This window comes from Trichechus manatus, unplaced genomic scaffold, assembly GCF_000243295.1.
Source record: "Trichechus manatus latirostris isolate Lorelei unplaced genomic scaffold, TriManLat1.0 scaffold00044, whole genome shotgun sequence".
NCBI classification, from domain to species: domain Eukaryota; kingdom Metazoa; phylum Chordata; class Mammalia; order Sirenia; family Trichechidae; genus Trichechus; species Trichechus manatus.
In genome coordinates, this window is record NW_004443980.1 from 12,782,711 (window position 1) to 12,804,361 (window position 21,651).

The following is a 21,651-nucleotide window of genomic DNA, read 5'->3' on the forward strand; positions in this document are numbered from 1 at the left end:
TGGCTGTGGGCTTTTTTTGCTGTTCACTTTCTATTTCTTTGAGTTCTGTAGTTAATGTTTTGATTTTGTCTCTTTCTTCTTTTTTGATGTGTGCGTCTATTGCTATAAATTGTCCTCTGAGGACTGCCTTTGCAGTGTCCCGAAAGTTTTGGTATGATGTGTTTTCATTCTTGTCTGATTCTAGGAATTTTTTCATTCCATCTCTGATTTCTTCTATTACCCAATGAAGTGTAAGCAGGGTATTATTCAGTTTCCATGTAATTGATTTTTTTTTTCCTTGCTCTTCCTGTTGTTAATTTCTACCTTGATGGCATTGTGGTCAGAGAATATACTTTGTATTACCTCAGTGTTTTGGAGCTTGTTGAGGATTGCTCTGTGGCCTAAGATGTGGTCTATTTTGGAGAACGTTCCATGTGCATTGGAAAAGAATATGTACTTTGCAGCTGTTGGGTGGAGTGTTCTATATATGTCTGTGAGGTCAAGTTGGTTGATTGTGCTCTTTAGGTCTTCTGTATCTTTGCTGAATTTCTTTCTAGATGTTCTGTCCTTTACCGAGAGTGGTGTGTTGAAGTCTCCTACTATTATTGTGGAACTGTCAGTTTCTCTTTTCAGTGCTGTTACAGTTTGTTTTATGTGTTTTGGAGCCCTGTCATTGGGTGCGTAGATGTTTATTATGGTTATGTCTTCATGATGAATCGTACCCTTAATTATTATATATTGTACATCTTTGTCTTTTATGGTGGATTTTGTTTTAAAGTCTGTTTTATCTGAGATTAGTATTGCCACACCTGCTCTTTTTTGGTAGCTCTTTGCTTGATATATTTTTTTCCATCCTTTGATTTTTAACAGATTTACGTCTTTGTTTCTAAGGTTTGTCCCTTGTAGACAGCATATTGATGGATCCTGTTTTTTTTTTGTCCATTCTTTCACTGTCCATCTCTTTATGGGTGCATTTAGGACATTTACATTCAGTGTAATTATTAATAGATGTGAGTTTATTGCCGTCATTTTGTAGTGCTTTTTTTGTGGTGCTGACATTTTCTTTGTTCCTCTTACTCTCTTGTGTTGAATTCCTTTTGTTTGTGGATTTTTTTTTCATTTCTTTTGTTTTTGTAGGTTTTGTTTTTACTGTGACTTTATGTTTTTTTTCTTTATTTTCATGAGTAGGTTTGTTAACTTTCTTTGTGGTTACCTTGAAATTTACCCTTATCTTCCTAGGTTTGAACCAGTTTATTATTACTTGGTATCACCTTGGCTTCTTCTCCGTTAGAAGGTTCTATACCTACACCATTTATTCCCTCTTTTATTGTTCTGATGCTGTTGTCATTTACAGATTAACATCTCTGGTGCCCTGTTGTAATTCTTTTGGTTTCGGCTAGTCCTTGAGAGTTCATTTCCTAGGTTGGTGTCTGGCTAGTAGAATCCTGTGCCCTAGATTCAGCCTGTTATCTGATGTTGTTTGTTCTCAGATTGAAGGACTCCCTTTAATAATTCTTACAAGTTTGGTTTGGTTTTTATATAGTCCCTTAATTTCTGTTTATCTGGAAATGACCTAATTTCACCATCATATCTGAATGAGAGTTTTGCAGGATATATCATTCTTGGCTGGCAATTTTTTTTCTTCCAAAGTTTTATATATGTCATCCTATTGCCTTCTTCCCTGTATCATTTGCGCCCAATAATCCGAGCTTAGTCTTATTGTTTCTCCTCTGTATGTGACTTTTTGTTTTTCTCGAGCTGCTCTCAGGATTATTTGTTTGTCTTTGGTTTTAGCAAGTGTGATTATGATATGCCTTGGTGATTTTCTTTTGGGGTCTATCCTATATGGGGTTCGTTGAGCTTCTTGGATGGTCAGCTTTTCATCTTTTATGATATTGAGGAAGTTTTCTGTCAGCAATTCTTCAGTGATCCTCTCTGTGTTTTCTGTTTTCTCCCCCTGTTCTGGAACTCTGATCACTTGCAGATTTTTGCTTTTGATTGTATCCCACATAATTCTCAGGGTTTCTTCATTTTTCTTCATTTTTTTTTCTGATTTTTCCTCAGAGTTGTAGCCAAGTGTTTGTCTTCAATTTTGCTAATCCTGTCTTCCGTCGTTTCAAACCTGCTCCTCAGCCCTTCTATGACACTGTCCATTTCTGAAATCTTGTTGTTTATCTTTTGGATTTATAATTGTTGTTTTTGTATGATTTCTAGTTGTGAATTTAGTTTTGCATTTTGGTCTTGCATTATTTTCTTGAATTCTTCCTTTTTTTTTTTTGTATTTTCCATAAATTTATTTTTTCCTCATTTTTGTCTGCTATTTGCTTCAACTCTTAGATAATTCTGAATATTAGAGATTTGAATTCTCTATCAGGTAGTTCTAGTGCCTTTTCTTCTACTGGAAAGTCATCTGGTGTTTTATTTTGGATGCCCACTAGAACCATCCTGTCCTGTTTTTGTATATGTTTTGATATTGTCTGCTGTCTTCGGGGCATTCAGTTATTATTTTCCTCATTTATTGATTGTGGATTTGTTTGTTTTGTTCTGCTTTTTTGTTTTATTTGGTTATGTCTGAGCAGGAATCCTGTGCATTCTTTTTTGTTTGCTCCTCCGTGGGCGTGATACTTTTCACCCCCTTCTCCAGTGTGCAGGGTCAGTCACTCAGGTACTGTATAGCAGGGCAGGTCCAGCTCTAGGGGAGTTGCTGGGATGGGTTGTTTGTGGCACGTACTAGGGCCAACAGGGCGGGTCAGGAATCAGTGCAGGGCAGGTTCCGGTAGGCCGTGGCTGTGCTGCTTGGGAGTGTGATGTTCAGCGCACAGTGCAGGTAGGCAGGAAGGAGGGGGGAGATTGTGATGTGTGGAGCTAAGATGGTTATGGGAAAGAGGAGAGAAGAACAGGAGCCAAAACCATACAGACAAACAAACAAACAAACAAAAAAGAATGCTAAGGGAGCTGCTGGAGTGGATAGATGAGAGACTGAGAAATGGAGAAAAACAAAAAGAAAAAAGAAGAAGAAACAGGGTAAAATTAAAAAAACGAAGAAATAAAAATTATAGGAAAAAAGAAAAGCCCCCAGGGATACCACCAATATGGCTGCTAGGACTGGGGAAGTTGCTCCCAGGCCGTGAAGTACAGTCTGGCTAGAAAGGGTAGAAGTGTCACACAGCACCAGGTATTCAGGAGACAGGAAGAGAAGGTAAGTATAGAGAGACCAGAAACTGGAAATGAAGAAAGACAAAAAGGAAAAAAGAGAGAAAAAAACAAAAGAAAGAAACAAAACAAACAAAAAACAAGAAAAAAGAAATGCCCCCAGTGACGTCACGGTGCATCTGAGCAGAGTAAGGGAGTAGCTCCCAAGCCATGCCGTACTGCCCAGCTAGAAGGGGCTCCCAAGCCAAGAAAACAAACAAACAAAGAAATCAAAACAGAACAAACAAAAAAAGCCCTGGGGGTCCCACCAGTGTGGCAGCATGGGCCGGGAAGCAGTTTCACAGTGGAATGGTGTTTCACAGCCTTTCAGAAAGAAGAAAAGACGGCACAAGGAGCCAGGTAATTGAGAGAAAGGACGGGGAGGTGGTGAGAGGTAAGGAAGAAATCTAAAGAAGTGGCAAAAACAGTACCAGCAGCCAACAAATAGTACTCAGGGAGCTGACCAGTGTGGGTGGTTGGAATCCAAGCAACACTGGGCTGAAACCAGTGCTTCCTGGCCCAGAGACTGTCGCTGCAGGAAGCAGAGGAGGCCAAGTGCAGGTGAAGAAGGGGGGGGGGATATATCGCTGGTTACCGGTTGTTCTGTCTCCTTCTGGAAACTCGGTGAAGCTGCTTTCTCGTACCCCCTGTTTGCATATCTCCAATAGAAGTCCAAGATGGTGGATCTGTGCTACGGTAGCTGATAGGGGGCCTCTGCATGTATCTCTCTTCGCTCTCTGTTCTCGGTCAGTTTCTTATTCCATTCGGTGCTGAGTTCTTTGTCTTTTCTCTTGATGCTTAGGGTTTCAGGATTGACTTGTGTCTCTGTTTGACTTAGTTTTTTGGATCTTTGCTGTGGAGGGACGGCATGGTGCTTCTGTCTATAGCAGCATGTTGCCCAGAAGTCCTTGCAGAATATTTTCTTAATAAACTTTGTTATGCCAGTTGACCTAGATGTCCCCTGAAAGCATGGTCCCCAGACCCCCACCCCTGCTACTCTGTCCCTTGAAGTGTTTGGTTATATTCAGGACACTTCTTAGATTTTGGTGGAAACACAATTTCTATTCCTCCTGTTTCCCTTCCTTCCTTCCCCCTTCCCTCCTCCCCTTCTTTTCTCCTTTTTTTCCTTCCTTCCTTCCCTTTTTCTTTTAAATATTTTGTGTTAGTCAAAATGTAAACCTGGTTACCAAGCAACAGATGTTTTCACCTGTTACAGTTAATGAATCCCAAAGCTAATGACTTATGGAATGAATAAAGGTATATGAGTCTTCCTCTTCCCCGAGGAGCTCTCTGACTGGGAGAGCAGACTGTTAAGTCTTACTTGGAAGATGTCCCGTTGTGCTCTGTGACTTGGGACAGGCCCCCACCCCTCTCTGAGTTTTTCCTGTGAAATAATTCTGTAAGCACCCCTGTCTCTTCTCCCAAGGCCATGACCATCTCTGTTGCTTTAGAGATGTAGGCTCTAGGGGTGGAGGGAGACTGGACTTGCACAAGAGGAACTGTGAAAGATAGTCTGTAATAAAACGCTAGAGGTTAAAAAAGGAGTATAGGAGCTTTGTTTACATAATGTGATTAAGCACTCTGTTTCCAGCTGATCAGCTATTACACCTTTAGTTGAAAAGCTTTTATTACAAAAACTTAAAAAAAATTTTTTTTTTGGTCTTTCTCTTCTTTTTCTGCTTCTCTATTCCCCATTCTTCTTTTCGTCATCCAAGTCTCTCTCCTCCCCTCTCCCCCACTATTTTATCCTTCAAAAGAAGTTTCACACATTGGCCTTGTGATTGTAGAAGAGGTGTTCCCTTCACAGAGCAGAATCTTTCTGCATTTCAGATGGGACAAAGGCAGTCCTCAGATCATCACTAGGGACTGAATTCAGAGGCTCGCACACCCTGAAGAATTATTTAGTTGCAATTTCTTATCCTAAAAGTCATTATTAGTTGTCATTTAATACCCACAATTGGCTTGCTTGTGGGTCATTTATAGCTCATTTCTTCATGGGTACTATCCAGTTAGTGGCTGAAATACTGTCATTAACATTGAGTAAAAGCAGATTTTTTTTTCCCTTTCCAGGTTATACCATAACACTAGACAATGAACACAGAAATCTTGATTAGATTGGTTTCTCTAATGTGATGACTGTAATGATTGTTATTACAAATATGCCCACAAGTGAGAGATGGGGGTGAGAGAGCGGATGTGTTAAACCAGTTGCCGTCAAGTTGACTCTGACTCATAGCAACCCCATGTGTGTCAGAGTATAACTGTGCTCCATAGAGTTTTCAATGGCTGATTTTTCAGAAGTAGATTGCCAGACCTTTCTTCTGAGGCACCTGTGGGTGGACTTGAACCTCCAACCTTTTGGTTAGCAGGTGAACACTTAATTGGCACCACCTGGAACTCCAGTTGATACGTTGTTGTTGTTGTCATCGAGTTGATTCTGAGTCATGACGACCCCAAATGTGCAGAGTAGAACTGCTCCATAAGGTTTTCAAGGCTGTGGCCTTTTGCAAGCAGATTGCTAGGCCTGTGTTCTGAGGCACCTCTGGGTGGGTTCGAACTGCTAACCTTTCAGTTAATAGCTGAGTGCTTAACCGTTTGCATCACCGAGGGACTTCTAGTTGAGCTGTAGACCCTTGCTATTCAAATGGTCCTTGAACTGTCCACATGGGCATCATCTGGAAGTGTGCTGGAAATGAAGACTCATGGACTTTACACCAGACCTTCTGAGTTCAGAATCTGCATTTTAACTGGGTCCCCGGGGGATTCTTGTGCGTATAAAAGTTTGAGGAGCTCTAATTTACACTACTTCACAAGAGAAGCAACAGCGCACCTTGGCCCGTCAGCAGACTTGATTTTCTCTGCTGACTGGTCTGCACTACTACCATGACCTAGCCCTTCTGTGGGATAGACATCCATGCCTTTCTCACTAAATGTAAGCCTGTTTAGTAGCTGATGTCAGATAAAAGAAAAATGGACATTAAGGCATCTAGAAGTGGCACACTTCACTTTTCCAGTGTAAAAATGGCCAAAGCAAGTGCTAATGGCTGTGCTTATGGAGCATTTATTTTTTAAAATGCACGACAAGCACACACATGGACACCAGCCTGCAAAACACCGCCCTCCTCCCTGGCAAATGGCTGCTGCCCAGGAACTCTCAGCCAAGTCGAATCCGAGCAGCCTGTGCCGCCCCGAGAGCACAGCTTGGCCTCTGTGTAGCCCAGGTCTTGATCCATCCTGCCCTCCACTTTTCACTCTCCAAGAAGGGCTCACCAGAGTGGTCACTGAATCTCAATCTGATTAGTCACCATTGGTGCATATGACACTGAGTACAGTATATCCTGAGAGGAGAGGGAACTGGATTTCCTGCCAGCATTTGCAGATGTTCTTTGAATCCTTAATATGCAGGAGGGAGGCCAGCTTTTTAGCATCTGATTGTCAGTGGGGCCCAGGAGAGCTAATCCTATGGACAAAAGGGGAAGTTTGGAGAGGGCACAGGGATGCTTCAGTCAAACTTGAAACGCTATACTAGAGTATGTTGGTGGTATATGCACTTCTAGTGGTGTGCTAGATCCTCCTTGTGCTGGCTTGTGAGAGTGGATTGTTCAGTTTTCAGGATTTTTGTGAGCTAGTTGCCTTCATGTTGGTAGCTTGAAATCAGTCTTGGTGCAAGTATTTACACCATGGAAATTGGCAACTTATACAAACCAACATCCCCTCCTCCTCATGCCAGAGCTGGTTGTTAAATGTTTACAAAGCACACCACTGCTTAGCCCTAAATGAAAGAGGTACCCCTCCCCCCTGTTCTCACTGCCCACATTCCAAAGCCAGGCCTCAGAGGGCTGAGGAGAGCCAAGCTTTTGTGAAGTATCTGGCATATTGTGTGTCTAACATTTATTGATTTAAAAATAGATTATAACCCATGTGGCAGGCAGAATAATGCCTCTTCTCCAAAGATGTCAACATCCTAATCCGCAGAATCTGTGAATATGTTATGTTACATGGCAGAAGGGAATTAAATTTGCAGATGGAAATAGGTTGCTAATCAACTGATCTTAAAATAGAGACATTAGCCTGCATTACCCAGGTGGGCCCAATGTAATCACAAGGGTTCTTAAAAGTGGAAAAGGCGAGGATTGCAACCAATATCACAAAACAATTTGTGTATAAATTTTTCAATGAGAAACTATTTGCCCTGTAAACTTTCACCTAAAACACAATTAAAAAGAAAACAAGCGGAAAAGGAAAGAAGAGAGACAACCAGAGAGATGATAGGACTCAACCTGCCATTACTGGTTGTGAAGATGGAGGAAAGGGCCACGAGCGAAGAAATGTGGGAGACCTCTAGAAGCTGAAAAGGCAAGGCAACGTCCGCTCCTCTAGAGCCTCCAGAAGGAATACAGCTGTGTCAACACCTTGATTTTAGCCCAGTGAAACCCATTTTGACTTCCGACCTCCAGAACTATAAGATATTTGTGTTGTTGTAGGCCACTAAGTTTGTGGTACAGGCAGTCCCTGGTTTATGAATGAGAGCCGTTCCCAACTATGTCTTTAAGTTCAATTTGTAGGTAAGTTGGAACAGGTGGATTCGGTTCTTATTTAGCCTTACTTTAGTGCAAGAAAAGGCTCGGAGGCTTTTCAGTGATGTAAGAGCTACACGTGCAGCTAGTGTAGGTGACTGTGAGGAAGAATTTGTTGCAAAGAAAGGGCAAATTTACATAACATTGAAGGACAAGTATGAGTTGGTTGTAAGTCAGATGTTCGTAACCCGGGACTGCCTGTAGTTTGTTACAGCAACAATAGGGAACTAATACAACCAATGTGATGTTAAAATGGTGTATTAATTTCTTCTCCTAGAAAGCTATAAAGCTGAGAAAATGTCTCTAAAATATTAGTGCATCAGAGTAAAAGTGGTTTAAAAAAAAGACAGCACATTAGGTGCGAGTACTTTGGTTAGCGCTGAATCTGGCAGCGTAAGTAGATATGCTTTCATAAATCCTCACAGCAAGCCTTTCACCTGAATTTAGTGCTATGGGAGCAGACCTTCACCATACTTACTGCACCCCCCCCGCCCCGCCAATCACATTGATGAATTAAGTAATAGTTTGTTTTTCTGGGCTTTTGTAACACCCACAAACTTTGAAAAGCTTCCATTTCATGTCAAAGACCCTTCCTACCCAATATAGGGTATCTTATTCTGTCTTCAATCTGCTTACATTTGGAATAATATTATGCAGTGGGTTAAGCACTTGGCTGCTAACTGAAAGGTTGGCGGTTTGAACCCACAAGCTGTTCCATGGGAGAAAGATGTGGCAGTCTGCTTTTGTAAAGATTAAAGGTTACAGCCTTGGAAACCCTATGGGGCAATTTTTCTCTATCATCTAGGGTCCGTATGGGGCAAAATTGACTAGATGGCAATGAGTATTTTTGGACATAGTTTATAAATGCTTTCATTTGATTTTATCAACCCCTTGGGGTATTATAACCTCCATTTTTTTCTGATGGGGAATAGACTCAGAAAGGGCAGGAAACCAGCCAGAGATTGATCACAGGGTGATGAGTGGCATCTAAAGCCTTCATGGTTGCCAAAGTCATTTGGAGCACAGGAACTCATGGTGTTTTATGCAAACACTGAGAAACATCATTATTTTGAATGCTATAAAGTGGACTAGAGACTAATCAGTAGAAAATAAGGTATGTATATTAAATGCATATTAGTAAGGACTCACACTTGTTTCTTATTTCTAAGAGACAAGTAGTAGTAACAGTTAAAGGTTTAAGAACAATTTTAGGGTAAAACTCAACATTGAGAAAATTATTTCAATCGTCTTTTATAAACTGGGATAAGATGTCCATTTCTGAAAACTTTCAAGGAACACCAGTGTTTCCCAGAAATATAGTTCCTACATCATGCATTTCTTTGTGGATGAAATGGTGTGCATATTAAGCCTCCAGTTGTTGAAACCTAGTAGAGTTCCGTCAAAAAATAGTGTTGGGACATCAACACTATATCTGAAATGCAGAGGCAGTACCAGAAGGGTAGGCAGTTAGTTTCTCTGTGCTTTACTTTCCTTATCTGTAAAATGGGTGTGATAATAATAATAATAATTACCTCCTGGGACTGGTAGGATTAACGGATACAATATGTGCAAGACACTTAGTGCAATGCCTAAGCACTCTACAAGGATGTCCTAACCTACTTATAAATGCGAAGAAGTGCTTTAACACTATCTCGTTTGACTTGGTTTTATCAACCTCTTGTGAGGAAGGCAGAGAGAAGATTATTGTTATTTTCCGTACAAATTTGATGGGTTCATTTATTTCATTTACACTAATGCCGCACAAATGAGATTGCTGCAGAAAAACACGTATGACTCTTTTGCCACACCAGGGTTCAGGGCTTCCATCTCAGCTGAGCCTTGACAATAGCAGGCAATTTTCCTTGGCATTGCAGAACCGTCTCTACTGACCAATATCTTGCATGACTTCGTATGCCCTTTAGCTTATCCTTTCATTTTGAGCAGATAACCTCATCTCCATGTCACAGGAAATAAAAATCATCAGGCCTCAAGTACTTTTATTTTTCCACTTCCTTACTCTTCCTTTGCTGCTTCTACGCCATCCCATCTCAGGAGGAATAAGATGGTGCCTTTCGTTGTTTCTATGCTGAATCCTTCCACTTGTGCTTCCGCTGTGTCTTCCTAGCTCCTCAGGAACCATGCTGCTCCATCAGTTCAGCCCTCTTTTCTCCTGTTGCTCTCTTGCTTTTTTTCTCTCTCAGGATATAATGATACTCAAGTCTCTCATTACTCTGATTTGCTTTCAACTCCTCCATCCCTTACATGGTGGCTCGACTTATTGAAAGATTTCTCTATCACCTTGTTTCCCAAATGCCAGTCTGTGGACTGAGTGTATAGAAATCATCTGAACCCAAGAATCTCTCTCTTAAAAATGTTCCCTGGGTGATATTGAGCTCAGTGGGCTTAGCAACTTAACTTTCTTTGATTCCGTATGTTTATTTCTTCCTTAGTGGCCTGATTTTGGCTTCTGTTCCTATAAGATCACCAATGGTGTTCTCAATTGAAAAACTTACTGGAGCCATTTCAATCTCTAGCTTATTTAAACACTTTACAGTATTTTAGAAGGTTAGGTGGCTTAAGCAGTTTGTGATCGGCTGCTAACCTGAAGGTTGTCGGTTCAAACCCATCCAGTATCTCTACAGAAGAAAGGTCCGTCAAACTGCTTCATAAAGATTACAGCCAAGAAAACCCTATGGACCACAGTTCTGCTCGGTAATGCATGGGGTCACCATGAGTTGGCATTGACTCGAAGGCAACTGTTTTATAGTATTTTAACTATTAAATAGCCCTTCAAAGTCTTAACTGCCATTCCACCCCGCTGGATCTCCTCTGGCTCTTTTTCCTCTGCTTGTTTTCCCACTGCTGATGATCCCCCAGACCCATCCTTTGGTCTCCTCTAGTATCTCTCTGCTCATGCTATCCTCTCCTTAGGTGCTTTCACCCACATTTAAGGCTTTAGTTCCCACTTGTGCTGCTGATTTCTGAAATCCATGTCTCCAGCCCAGACCACATTTCTGAATCCCAGAGCCTTATATTTAACTGCATGCTTGATATTTCTCCCTAGATGTCACATAATTATACCCCAAATCCAACAGGTTCAAAAGTGAACTCATATTCATTCTGGTACCCTTAAATGGTACTCATTCTGCTCTCTGTCCCCCTTTCTTATTCCTCCACATCCATGTAGTCATCCCTCCTATTATTTCTGCCCCAGCATTTTTCTAGTGTCTGTCCTTTCCTCTCCGTCCCTGGTGTCTTAGTTTGGACTCTTGGATGATTGTGAGAACCTCCCCGTTGGTTCTTTTACATTTGTGGTCCCGCCCTTTCTCCAGCTCTTCCTGCATGTTGCTCTCAGAGTGAAGTGCTTACTTACCTGCTCAAAATAGCATAATGGCTCCTCATTGCCTTTTATGAAGTCCAAACTCCTTAACTTAGCATGTAAGTTCAGTTATAGTTGGCCCTTTCTACTATTTCAACCTTTTCTTCCACCAATCTCTCTGCAAACACCTTTCAGTTTATCCATGAGCATCTTGGGGTTCCCAGAACTGGCATATTCTCCTGTGCCTTCATGCTTTGAAAACACACCAAGTCCTGGGAATGCCACTAGTCCATCATTGCTTTCGTGCAAATTAGAAACTGATTCTTCCACCAGGCAGACAGCTCCATGGGCACGCGACTGGTGATAAATGGTGCCTTCGTGAGAAATAGAAAAGACACCTCCTCTGAGCCGAAGTAGCCCCATGTCAGGGTGCATGGTTTGGTGAGCTGGCTCTGTTTCAGCCTTTCCTCTCCTCTCTGCTGGGCTCCCCTGGGCAGTAAACAACCGGCACAATGGAGTGCAGTAGCCCTGTCCCCACCACATCCTTCTCCTCCTGGAAAAGCCTTGCTTGTTTTTAAAGACTGGTCTCTGTCTATAATTTCTACTTCTAATTAGATTCATGATTTGTATCCTTTTATGTGATCATCGACCCCTTAGGGAATCTAAAGAAAGCTGTGGGCCCTTTCTCCATAAAAGTGAGCATATTTCCAACATGCACCTTATCCATGAACCTGAGGATAAAAACCACATTCCGAGTGTTACTCAACTTCTTGGCTCCAGGGACCCAGCATTGGGTCTACCACTTAGTAGGCACTGAATAAGTGAAGTGGAACTCTTGAATATTTCCCATTCACACACTTCTGTGCTTCTTCTGTGTATTCACATCACATTATTTGTAAACCTCTATCCCCTAACATGGACTGATAAAAACATGATAAATGGAGAAGAAATTGAAGTTGTCCGTGATTTCATTCTACTTGGATTAACAATCAACATCCATGGAAGCAGGATTCAAGAAATCAGATGATGTATTGCATTGGGAAAATTTGCTGCAAAAGACTTCTTTAGAGTTTTCAAAAGCAAAGATGTCACTTTGATGACTAAAGTGCATTTGACCCATACCTTGGTCTTTTCAGTCGCCTTATATGCATGCAGAAGTTGGATTGTTAAAAAGGAAGACAGAAGAAAAATTTATATATTCAAACATGGTGTTGGTGAAGCATATTGAATATACTGTGGATTGCCAAAAGAACAAACAAGTCAGTCTTATAAGAAATACAACCAGAATGTTCCTCAGAAGCGAGGATGGTGAGACATTGACTCTCTTAAACTTTGGACATGTCATCAGGAAAGAACAGTCGCTAGAAAAGCACATCAAGTTTGGTAAAGTAGAGGGTCAGTGAAAACGAGGGAAATCTTCAATGAGGTGAATTGACAACAATAGCTGCAACAGTGGACTCAAACATACCAATGATCATGAAGATGGCACAGGGTCTGCCAACATTTTGTTCAATTGTACATGGGTTCTCCATGAGTCAGAGCCAATGTAATGGCAACTAAAACAAGAACAACAATCCCCTAACATATTTAACACACCATACTGTCATATTACTTTCTTGATTGTCTCCCCAGCTAGACTCTGAGTTTCTCCAGGGTAGGCATTGCTGTGTTCATATCTGTATTCCCAGTATCCACCGTATAATGGGCATTTGATAATGCTTGTTGAATAAATGAGATTCAGGAGTATTGAATGATTTGCTTAAGATCAGTCAGTCAGCGATGGTGGAGCTGGAATGGATTCCATATTTTCTTTCTCTAGATCTCATATTCTTAGAGATTTAACATTCTGCATTTGTATACAGTTGTAAGAATGTTTGAGTGACTGCTTAAGTCACTGTTAAATGGAAAGAAACAGTCTGATTAAATACTAAATCTGGAACCAACCTTGGTAGGTATTGAATAAAATTTCTCAAATCATCTAATATTTTGGAAAATACTTCTCTCCAGACTTCTGCTGAAGAGTAGGCAGACCTTTTTAGGATGTAATTTAGCTGCTGTGTAACTGTTTTGTGAAGTTGAAGTTGTGTACTTCGATAATCTATTAGTGATGAGATTAAAAGCATTTAACTTCTCAAATTCTGACCTTGCTAAAGGAACCCAGCCTTTGTCTATTGATGCTTGTATGTTTTGTCACTCTTCTGGAAGTAATGTTCCTAATCCTGGTTTAATCAATACCTAGTACTTTCTTGCCATCTTTTACCTTTTTCTTTTTTTTTTTTTTTGCTGGGCTCAGGGTGTATAGAGTGTGGGAAGCTTATCACAGTTGATCACTTTTGGGCTCATGAGTCAGGATTTTTACTAGATTGGAATTATGTTTATTCTGTTCCACAATTCTCTATTCGTTTGTTTCGTAGAATTCTGTTCCATTACTAATCTAGTTGCTTTGCATTGTAATTGATTCCGCTAATTTCTTTGGCCAATTTTTTTTTTCCTGAAACTGAAATCATAATCCATTTTGCCTTTCAAAGTGGAGAGTAGTAAATTGTTCTACAAATGAAGACTTTCATGGAAATGAACAATATGAACAGCCCCCCCCCCCAAAAAAAAGAAAAAAAGATGGAACCAAACTTATGCCAGGGTTTGAAAGTGATGATTTCCATTATTTCCTTTCCATGGGTTTTCCTGCTGGGCAGATCCAGGCTTTTTGTTAAAGCAAACCCAGCTGTCTCCCTGGGAGTCATTTATAATTTCATATCTCTTCTGTGTTATGGAACTTTCTTCAACTCTCCATTAAATTTGTTGTCTAGGAATTTTGCTTGTTTTTCATAGGCAAGTTCAAGAAAAGAACAGTTGTATCATGGTGGGCAAAAAGCAAGTGTTCCTGGATTCTTTAAGATGGATTAAAATATGCCAGAGCCATGGTGACAGTCATATCAGCTATGAAGTCCTTGTCTCTGTGCTCTCCTAATAAGTAATTTAAAAAAAATGAACTCTTTCCTATTCAAGTGGATGCCTCTCTCGCTCTCTCTTTTTTTTTTTTTTATGACATCAATTCTCAACAGCTTTAAGTATCTGAATCTAAGTCAGAAGGGAGTTTGGTTGGCTTATTGAAAAGCTTTTCCTGAATGCTTTGGTGGGAAGTGGTGTGTATATAAGTTTTTTAATGAACTGCATAACCACTTATTATAATTTTAATTTAACATACTTGGTATGGAAATCTCATGTTTCCATGTGAACATTTTGGAAACACTGCTTAAAATGTAAATGTTCCTACTGTTTGAACTAAAGAATAAAAGTATGAAATACTGATTCTTTGATTATACCCATCAGGTTGAGTGAGGGGAGCTATGGAGATAATTTGGGGCTCCTAGATTCCATTCTAGTGCTCATAGGCTCTGAAAGGAATACCATCTTGGAAGTCCTTGTAGGGTTCCATATTAGACTATGGAAGTCACAGGACTACAGAATTTGGATGCTGGGTAACTTTAACATCATGATTCTGCTTAAAGCTTCTCTAATATATTATATTTTGATCTTTGTGCTTTCAGAGCAATAAACTAGAGGAGAAAAAGAGACTTCAGGAAAACCTCAGAAGAGACGCATTTAGAGAACATCAGCAATAGTAAGTTTAAGTTTTCAGATCCTCATGTCTTTATACATGTATTGTTCATCCTGCTTTTATATTCTAGGTGATGGTAACTTTTCAAAACAGCATATGGTATTGGATTATTGGCTGTTGTATTAATTATGTATTTGAACTCTGTCATTATCTAAGGAAGGTTCTGAGGTTGGAGACATCTGTACTCACCCAAGTATTCTTTAGTAGTCAGTAAATTAGAGACTGTACTGCTAAATTTGAAGAATTCTCCATTATAAATGACTAGGAAGGCTTGATTATTTGGTGATCCCAGGTACTTCAGATTAGTTATGATGACTTCCAAAATACCAATATAAGAAAACCAGTCCAAGTAGAGTCTAAACTAACAAGGGATTTATTTCCTGGATTGAGGACTATTAAATAATTGCCATACTTTTCTAGACTGAGAATTGAGAAATCATTAGCTGTTACTGGCAGAATTCCCAGTTGGTGGTCATACACCATGGTAGTTTTCCCAGTGTGACTTGTGAATAGCATCAGCTAATATGGAGAGAACAACTGTTGTTGTTAGCTGCTGTTGAGTCTGCCCCCACCTCACGGCAACCCCATGGACAGTGCAACGAAATGCTGCCTGGTCCTGTGGTATCCCCACGATCAGTTGAGAATCAGATCATTGTGATCCTAAAGGTTTTCAATGGCTAATTTTTGGTAGCAGATCACCAGGCCTTTCTTCCTAATCCATCTTAGTCTGGAAACTCCACTGAAACCTGTTCATCACCATAGCAACACACAAGCCTCCATTGACAGATGAGTGGTGTCTGCATATGAGGTGCATTGGCTGGGAATTGAACCAGGGTCTTCTGCATGGAAGGCAAGAATTCTGCCACTGAACCATCAGTGTTTCATATAGAGCAACTACTATGTGCTTTATAATGAAGATAATCAGCTCTGCTATTATATAGGCTTTAAGGATAAGCTTGTGTGCTAGGTTACCTGCCCACTGCTTAAAAGAGTAGATAAAAACCAAAGAGCCTGGCTCCTGGATTAATTCCAAATCTAGTGGCATTAGAACTGGACAGATGTGGGTTCACAGTCCCAGCTCCATTTCCCAGCTTTGACCTTGGACAAACTACTAAACCTCTTTAAGCTGCAGTTTTCTCATTTTAAAAACAGGGCTAAAGATATCTATTCCATAGTTCATTTGTAAAGATTAAATGGAATAACTTATGTAAATGGCATAAAAGTCCCTGAACATTATAGGGATTTGAAATGATACTTCTCACAGAGGGCCTTGTTGAATGTGATCATACAACTTTTATTTTGTAGAGACTATGCACAAGCTTTTCTGATGCAGAACTAGTAATTGGCTTCCTGTTTCATATGGACTGTTTTCTGGCTGCCTCCTCTTCTCTTTTCCCTTTATTGCCCCTCATTTACACAATTTAAGATCACTCTTCATTTGGGGTGAGCGTATGTGACACCCTAGAGTGTATTCCTCCTCCAAGAAAAGCCTCCTCTGGTGTTTTCATACCACTGAAATTATCCTGCCTCTATCACAACACAGCTTCTTCTTGCTTTATGACTCAGAGGCAGGAAGGGAAAAAGAAGTTTATGAGTCCTTTACTTTGCCACTGAGCACTCTAGGTAATCTGGCCTGAGCTAACCAGCCCAGAAAACAGGTGGAAGATGGCATAGGATAGGGTGGAAATGCTAGCAAGTGATGTTATTCCCCTTAAATTGGTATTACTATACTCTCATTTTAGCCACAGAATCCATAGCCTGTCTCTCTTCAGTCTTGTTCTAAGGCAGGCGTAGGGATAAGGGGGTTGGCGAGAAACTAAAAACCAGGAGAAACTGACTGCCTTCAAGAGAGAGACGGCAGGAGGGAGGCAGTAGATTAATGTATTATTACCTCCTTCTTCGTGAGTAGCCACCACATGTCTGTCAGTTTGCCATACAGTGATGGCTTGCATGTTGGGATGATGCTGGTAGCTATGCCACTGGTATTTCAAATACCAGTAGGGGCACCCGTTGTGGGTAGGTTTCAGCAGAGCGTCCAGACTAAGACAGACTAGTAAGAAAGGCCTGGTGATGTACTTCCGAAAGTACTTTCATAAGCCAATGAAAACCTTATAAATCACAACAGAACTTTGTCCAGCTTGCTTGCTTTGGACATATTATCAGGAGGGATCTGTCGCTAGAGGAGTAGAGATCCAGCAAGGATATGGGAGACCCTTGGTGTGATGGATTGGCACAATAGCCACTATTATGGACTTGAACGTGTCGCTGATTGTGGGGATGATGCAGGACCAGGAGAGTTTTTGTTCTTTTGGACATAAGGTCATCATGAGTTGAGGTCGACTTCAGGGGCAGCTAACAACAACAATCCTTGGTAGAGAATGGATGAGAGCAGGGCTTTGAACCAGTCTGAACTGGTTCAGTCATGGCTGATGAAGCAAAACTGGAACAGACCCGATTTTTACAATTTGGGTGCTCTGGAAAGGTAACTGGAACAGGAAAAATTACAGATTGAAGCCCTGGAATGGGAGACTCAGAAGAGATGTAGTGAGTCCTTTCAGGAGCCAGATGCGTGAGACTGGATTATTGGCAGGACTGTGAACGACACACATTCTCAGCAGCACTGTCAGCCTTTGTCTTTGAGCTGGGCACTACTGTTTCCAACTCTGCTCAAAATCTGAGGGGCAAGAGATTTGGTTGCTATGCAACTCATATGCTCTTCTTGTTTTCTAAGAGGGAGACTGAGTTTCTAACAGGGCTTGGACCCATAATTTTTCCCATTTCGGATATCATTCTGCTTTACCCAAATTTTTAAAAATTTGGGTCTGTTCCAGTTTCTCTTTCTTGGCCATGACTGAAATGGGGAGAACCAGTTCAAAGCCCTGGATGAGAGTTTATTTCTAGGTCCAGCTAAAGGAGTTGAGGGAGGTAAGAGAATGGGATAAGGGCATTAGTAGCCTGGAATCACAAATAAGAATAAATGTATTTATGCTGTGGTATGCTAGTTTTATATTGGACAAGGAAAGACCTACTTACCAGTGAGGGGTATTAGGTACCAGACTGAGAAATTGTACAAGTCCATTCTCTGCAGAATTTTAAAAACTCTGATGAGGATGAGAGATGCTTAGGGTTTTAAAGGACCTTGAAGCTTGTGTCTCCGATCTCCTTTCTCTCCTAATCTTCCAGCTTCTTGAGTTTGTATTTCACTAAATGCTAGAGATTGGTGATCTTTTGTTTTCTGTAAAGAGAAAAAGGGTCTACCTCCAGCTACCATACACATTATCAGTGGAATTGAATTCAATTAAATGCACATTTCACTCTTGCTTTTCGTCTCCTTATCATAAAGGTCCCAGTTAACCTGGAAAAAAAGAAGGTGGTTAAAAATGAGAGGTGTCTCAAATTGATTTTTAAAGCCTATTGAGGAATACAAGAAGAGGTATATGTGTGAGTTCTTTTTTAAGTATTTTGTTTTGAATTACTTTTGAAATTAAAAGTGCAGTAGCTCATGAAATGAATAGCCATTGTAGAGCTAGGAGTGTGAAAGGGACTTCTAGAAAAGATGGATCCTTTGAGTAAGAAGTCTTTATCATACCTTCTTAGAATCCGTTTATAGTGGAAAAATTGTCTAGGAGAACTATTAGAATTTTAATAGTGCAGATTTTACCAGACTAAACAGGCTGCTCCTGAAAAAAAAAAAAAAAGAAAAGGAAGAATAAAGAAAAAAGTAGATTTCCCTGAAACCATCAAAACTAAGGCACACAGAATAGAAACACAAATAGGAAATTCTTTCAGACTAGTCAGTGCCCATGTCCTTGGTGGTGTTCAACGTGCTGTGATGTGTGGTTTAAATAGCAGGGCAGAGTAGTATTTTTTTTCTGCTGAGAAGGGCAACCATGAGCTTGAATAGACTATAAATCCAAGTTGCTGGAGACAAAGCTCAGATAGTAACCTGGGTCACCACTGTGTACAGCTTAATGTGCTCTTTGTTAATACCTTGTTCCTGACTCCGTTCCTTTGCTTCTGATTATTTTTACTGTTGTCAATTATTTAGCTAACAGGCAGAAAACTAGGCTTTTATTGACATCCAAAGGGACTCTCCTGAGTGTAATAATGAAGGCAGTTTATTGAATGCCTGTGAGGTTGCTTTCTAATTGTACGCATTAATCTGCCCATGCAAGCTGGCTGAAAACACACAAGCAGATTGCACATGCAGATGGAGCACCAGGATGGTTTTTATGAAAAGACCTCTGGAATGTACTTCAGCAGTACTGTCTTTTCCTTAAAAGTGGAATGACTGTGACTCTTTCCATTGGAGGCTGAGAGCAGACCAGGTTAATGGAGCATTAAGTCTGCCACTCTGGATGGGAACGAACTCTAATTTGACAATTTAGAATTTGTTTTAGGATTCTTGAGCATGAAAGTGGAGACTAGAAATGGGCATTTAACCTCAGCATTGTTTTCCCCATGATTTTTAGTCTCTGTCATTATTTACTACTTACAAAAATTCAAATGTGACACTTTTCGGAATGGCCTTTTCTATGAGTCAGTGTTACTGGTTGATGTGAAGATTTGAAATAACAATGAATAAACCTTTGATTTTTCATACCAGATAAAAGAAGTGGTGAGTTAGGTGATTTAATAAAACATGGGATGAAATAAATCTTGGCATTTTTAAGTTTAAATGGTAACTGATTTCGTGGGCTACAGTCATCTTTATAATTGTGCGTTCTTGTCAGACAAATGTTGTGAAGGGTTTGGATTTTCAGCCTATTTAACCAGCGATGGGGGTTAGGGTAGGACGAAAGCAGCAGGGTAGTTGAGATGCGTTTTGTGTGTGGGTGTTAGGAAAAATAGTACTCTTTTAAGGATTTGCTGCAGAAACAAGAATATACTATATATTCAACTTTTAAAATCTTAATTCATATCTATTGTCAAAAACTTAAATGGTTGGAGAAACATCAAAAATTAGCATAACAGAATATATTTATTGTGAGTAGATATGATTTGAATCTGGCAGCATCAACCCAAAGGTATCGATCGGGAAGGCACTTGGAAGAGGGGACGGTGAAAGCAGGTTATATTGGTCATTGTTATGTTAGTTTCTCAGAAGATAACATCAAAGCTCCAGCAAGATTTCAGGGTGCCTTAGTTACATAAACAGAATCACCAAGGGTACGCCATGCTTCCTAAAACACAACCTCTAGTCAGACCCTAGAGTTCCTGCTTCTTGAAGCTGGCTGCACATAGATAATTTTCCAAAAGAACCCAATGCCTAAGGCCATACGGTCTCCACTAAGCTGCTTACTGAGCTATTGTTTGACCTGAAGGTGACTCCAGGGAACCAGTTACTTCAAGGTTCAAAAGGACACCTAAGGGTGGATGGCCTGGGTGAGCCACCGCAATTCCATGAACCCAGAAATCTGGATTCCAGGAGAACCAAAACAATTTTGTCACTAATAACCGTTTTGCATAATACCAAAAGAACCCACAAAAATCCGTTGTTGTTGAGTCGATTCCAACTCATAGCGACCGTTTATTTATTTATTTAAAATACAAAGTGCTTGACTTTTAAACCAAATAAGCAAAGTAATAAGAAATTGCTGTATTAATGAGAAAGGAGCTCTGGTGGTGCGGTGGTTAAAGCAATTGACTGATAGCCGAGAGGTCGGTGGTTTGAAACCACAAGTGCTCCTTGGGAGAAAGATGTGGCAGTTTGCTTCCATAGAGATTTACAACCTCAGAAACACTTTGGGGTCGTTGCTATGAGTCGAAATTGACTTGATGGCAGTGGCTGGATATTAATGAGAACCTGTGGAGTGTCAAGCACAGTATTAGACACACTATATACATTTCTTCCCTTTAATTTTTAGATCATCTATGACCAGTAACCAACCAGTTGCCATCCTCAAGTCTGCTCGGACTCATTGCGACCCAGATGGGTCAGAGTAGAACTGTGCTCCATAGGGTTTTCAGTGGCTGATTTTTCAGAAATAGGCCTTTCTTCTGAGGTGCCTCTGGGTAAACTTGAACCTCCTAAACTTTTGGTTATCAGCCGTGTGTGTTAACCATTTGTACCACCCAAGGACTCCATAATAGGGATATATTATCCCCATCTTACAGGAGGAGGCTTAGGTAATTAAAATTGACCGAAGTAGTAGAGGCAGTAAACGATGCAGCCAACTCTAGGGCTTATGATTCGGGGAGGTTAGAGAAAATAGATAATTTAGGGACATGATGTCCTTTGGAGGTCAGGGAAGTGGGGGTGGTGATATGGGGTCCCTGTGGAGAGGGCTACTGGAGGGAGTGGGACAGCTCAGAGAGAAAGACTTGGGCAAAGTTGAGTTCTGTTTCTTCCTACCAAGATCTAAATTTTGCCTAGAATAGGCAAAAGAAAAAGTGAGGAAATATGGCTGCTTTCTCTTCTTTGTCATGTATGAATGGCATTCTCTTCCCAGCCCTATACTCAGGTTAGTACCATTATATTCAGCTCACCATAGGGTAGATGGGCTTTTGTAACCTTTTCTGGCGGTACTGTACTCCTGTGTAGAGTTTTCCGCTTTGTTTGTAAAGGGAAAAGGGACTGGATTCTTAAAACCACAGCTGGAAAAGCTCTTGGAACCAATTGTATTGGAAAACAGGTACTTCTTATTCCTAAACCACCAAGTATCGCTTCTGGCTCAGCCTGTTGATTGTAACGTTGGGAATTTTCCTTCATTTCTGCCATCTGAACCATGCATACTTTTTACTTCCATTTGAATAATAGTGTGATTAGTTCGTATGAGGCACATCTTCATCTTTTTTAGTCTCCTAGCTGAGAATCTAGGCAGGTCTGCTGACTATGCACACTTAAACGCCCCAAGTTTGCCTTCTAATACGCTCACAAAACTTCTAATGCCCTTCATGGGAGCTTCCGAAAGATACTTAAGGGCTAAACTGATCCCTTACCCATATGGTAGGCTTAAATCCAA

At 40.6% G+C, this 21,651-nt stretch overlaps 1 protein-coding gene across 2 annotated transcripts in view; it reads left to right on the forward strand.

The window, feature by feature from the left end:
• EPSTI1 (epithelial stromal interaction 1) overlaps positions 1–21,651 on the forward strand; it is a 128,344-nt gene that overhangs the window by 31,897 nt on the left and 74,796 nt on the right. For both annotated transcript variants that reach the window (XM_023731611.1, XM_023731612.1), the window contains exon 6: positions 14,616–14,689. In XM_023731611.1, coding sequence (XP_023587379.1) covers positions 14,616–14,689 — 74 coding nt within the window. The remainder of the gene's footprint in view (positions 1–14,615; positions 14,690–21,651) is intronic.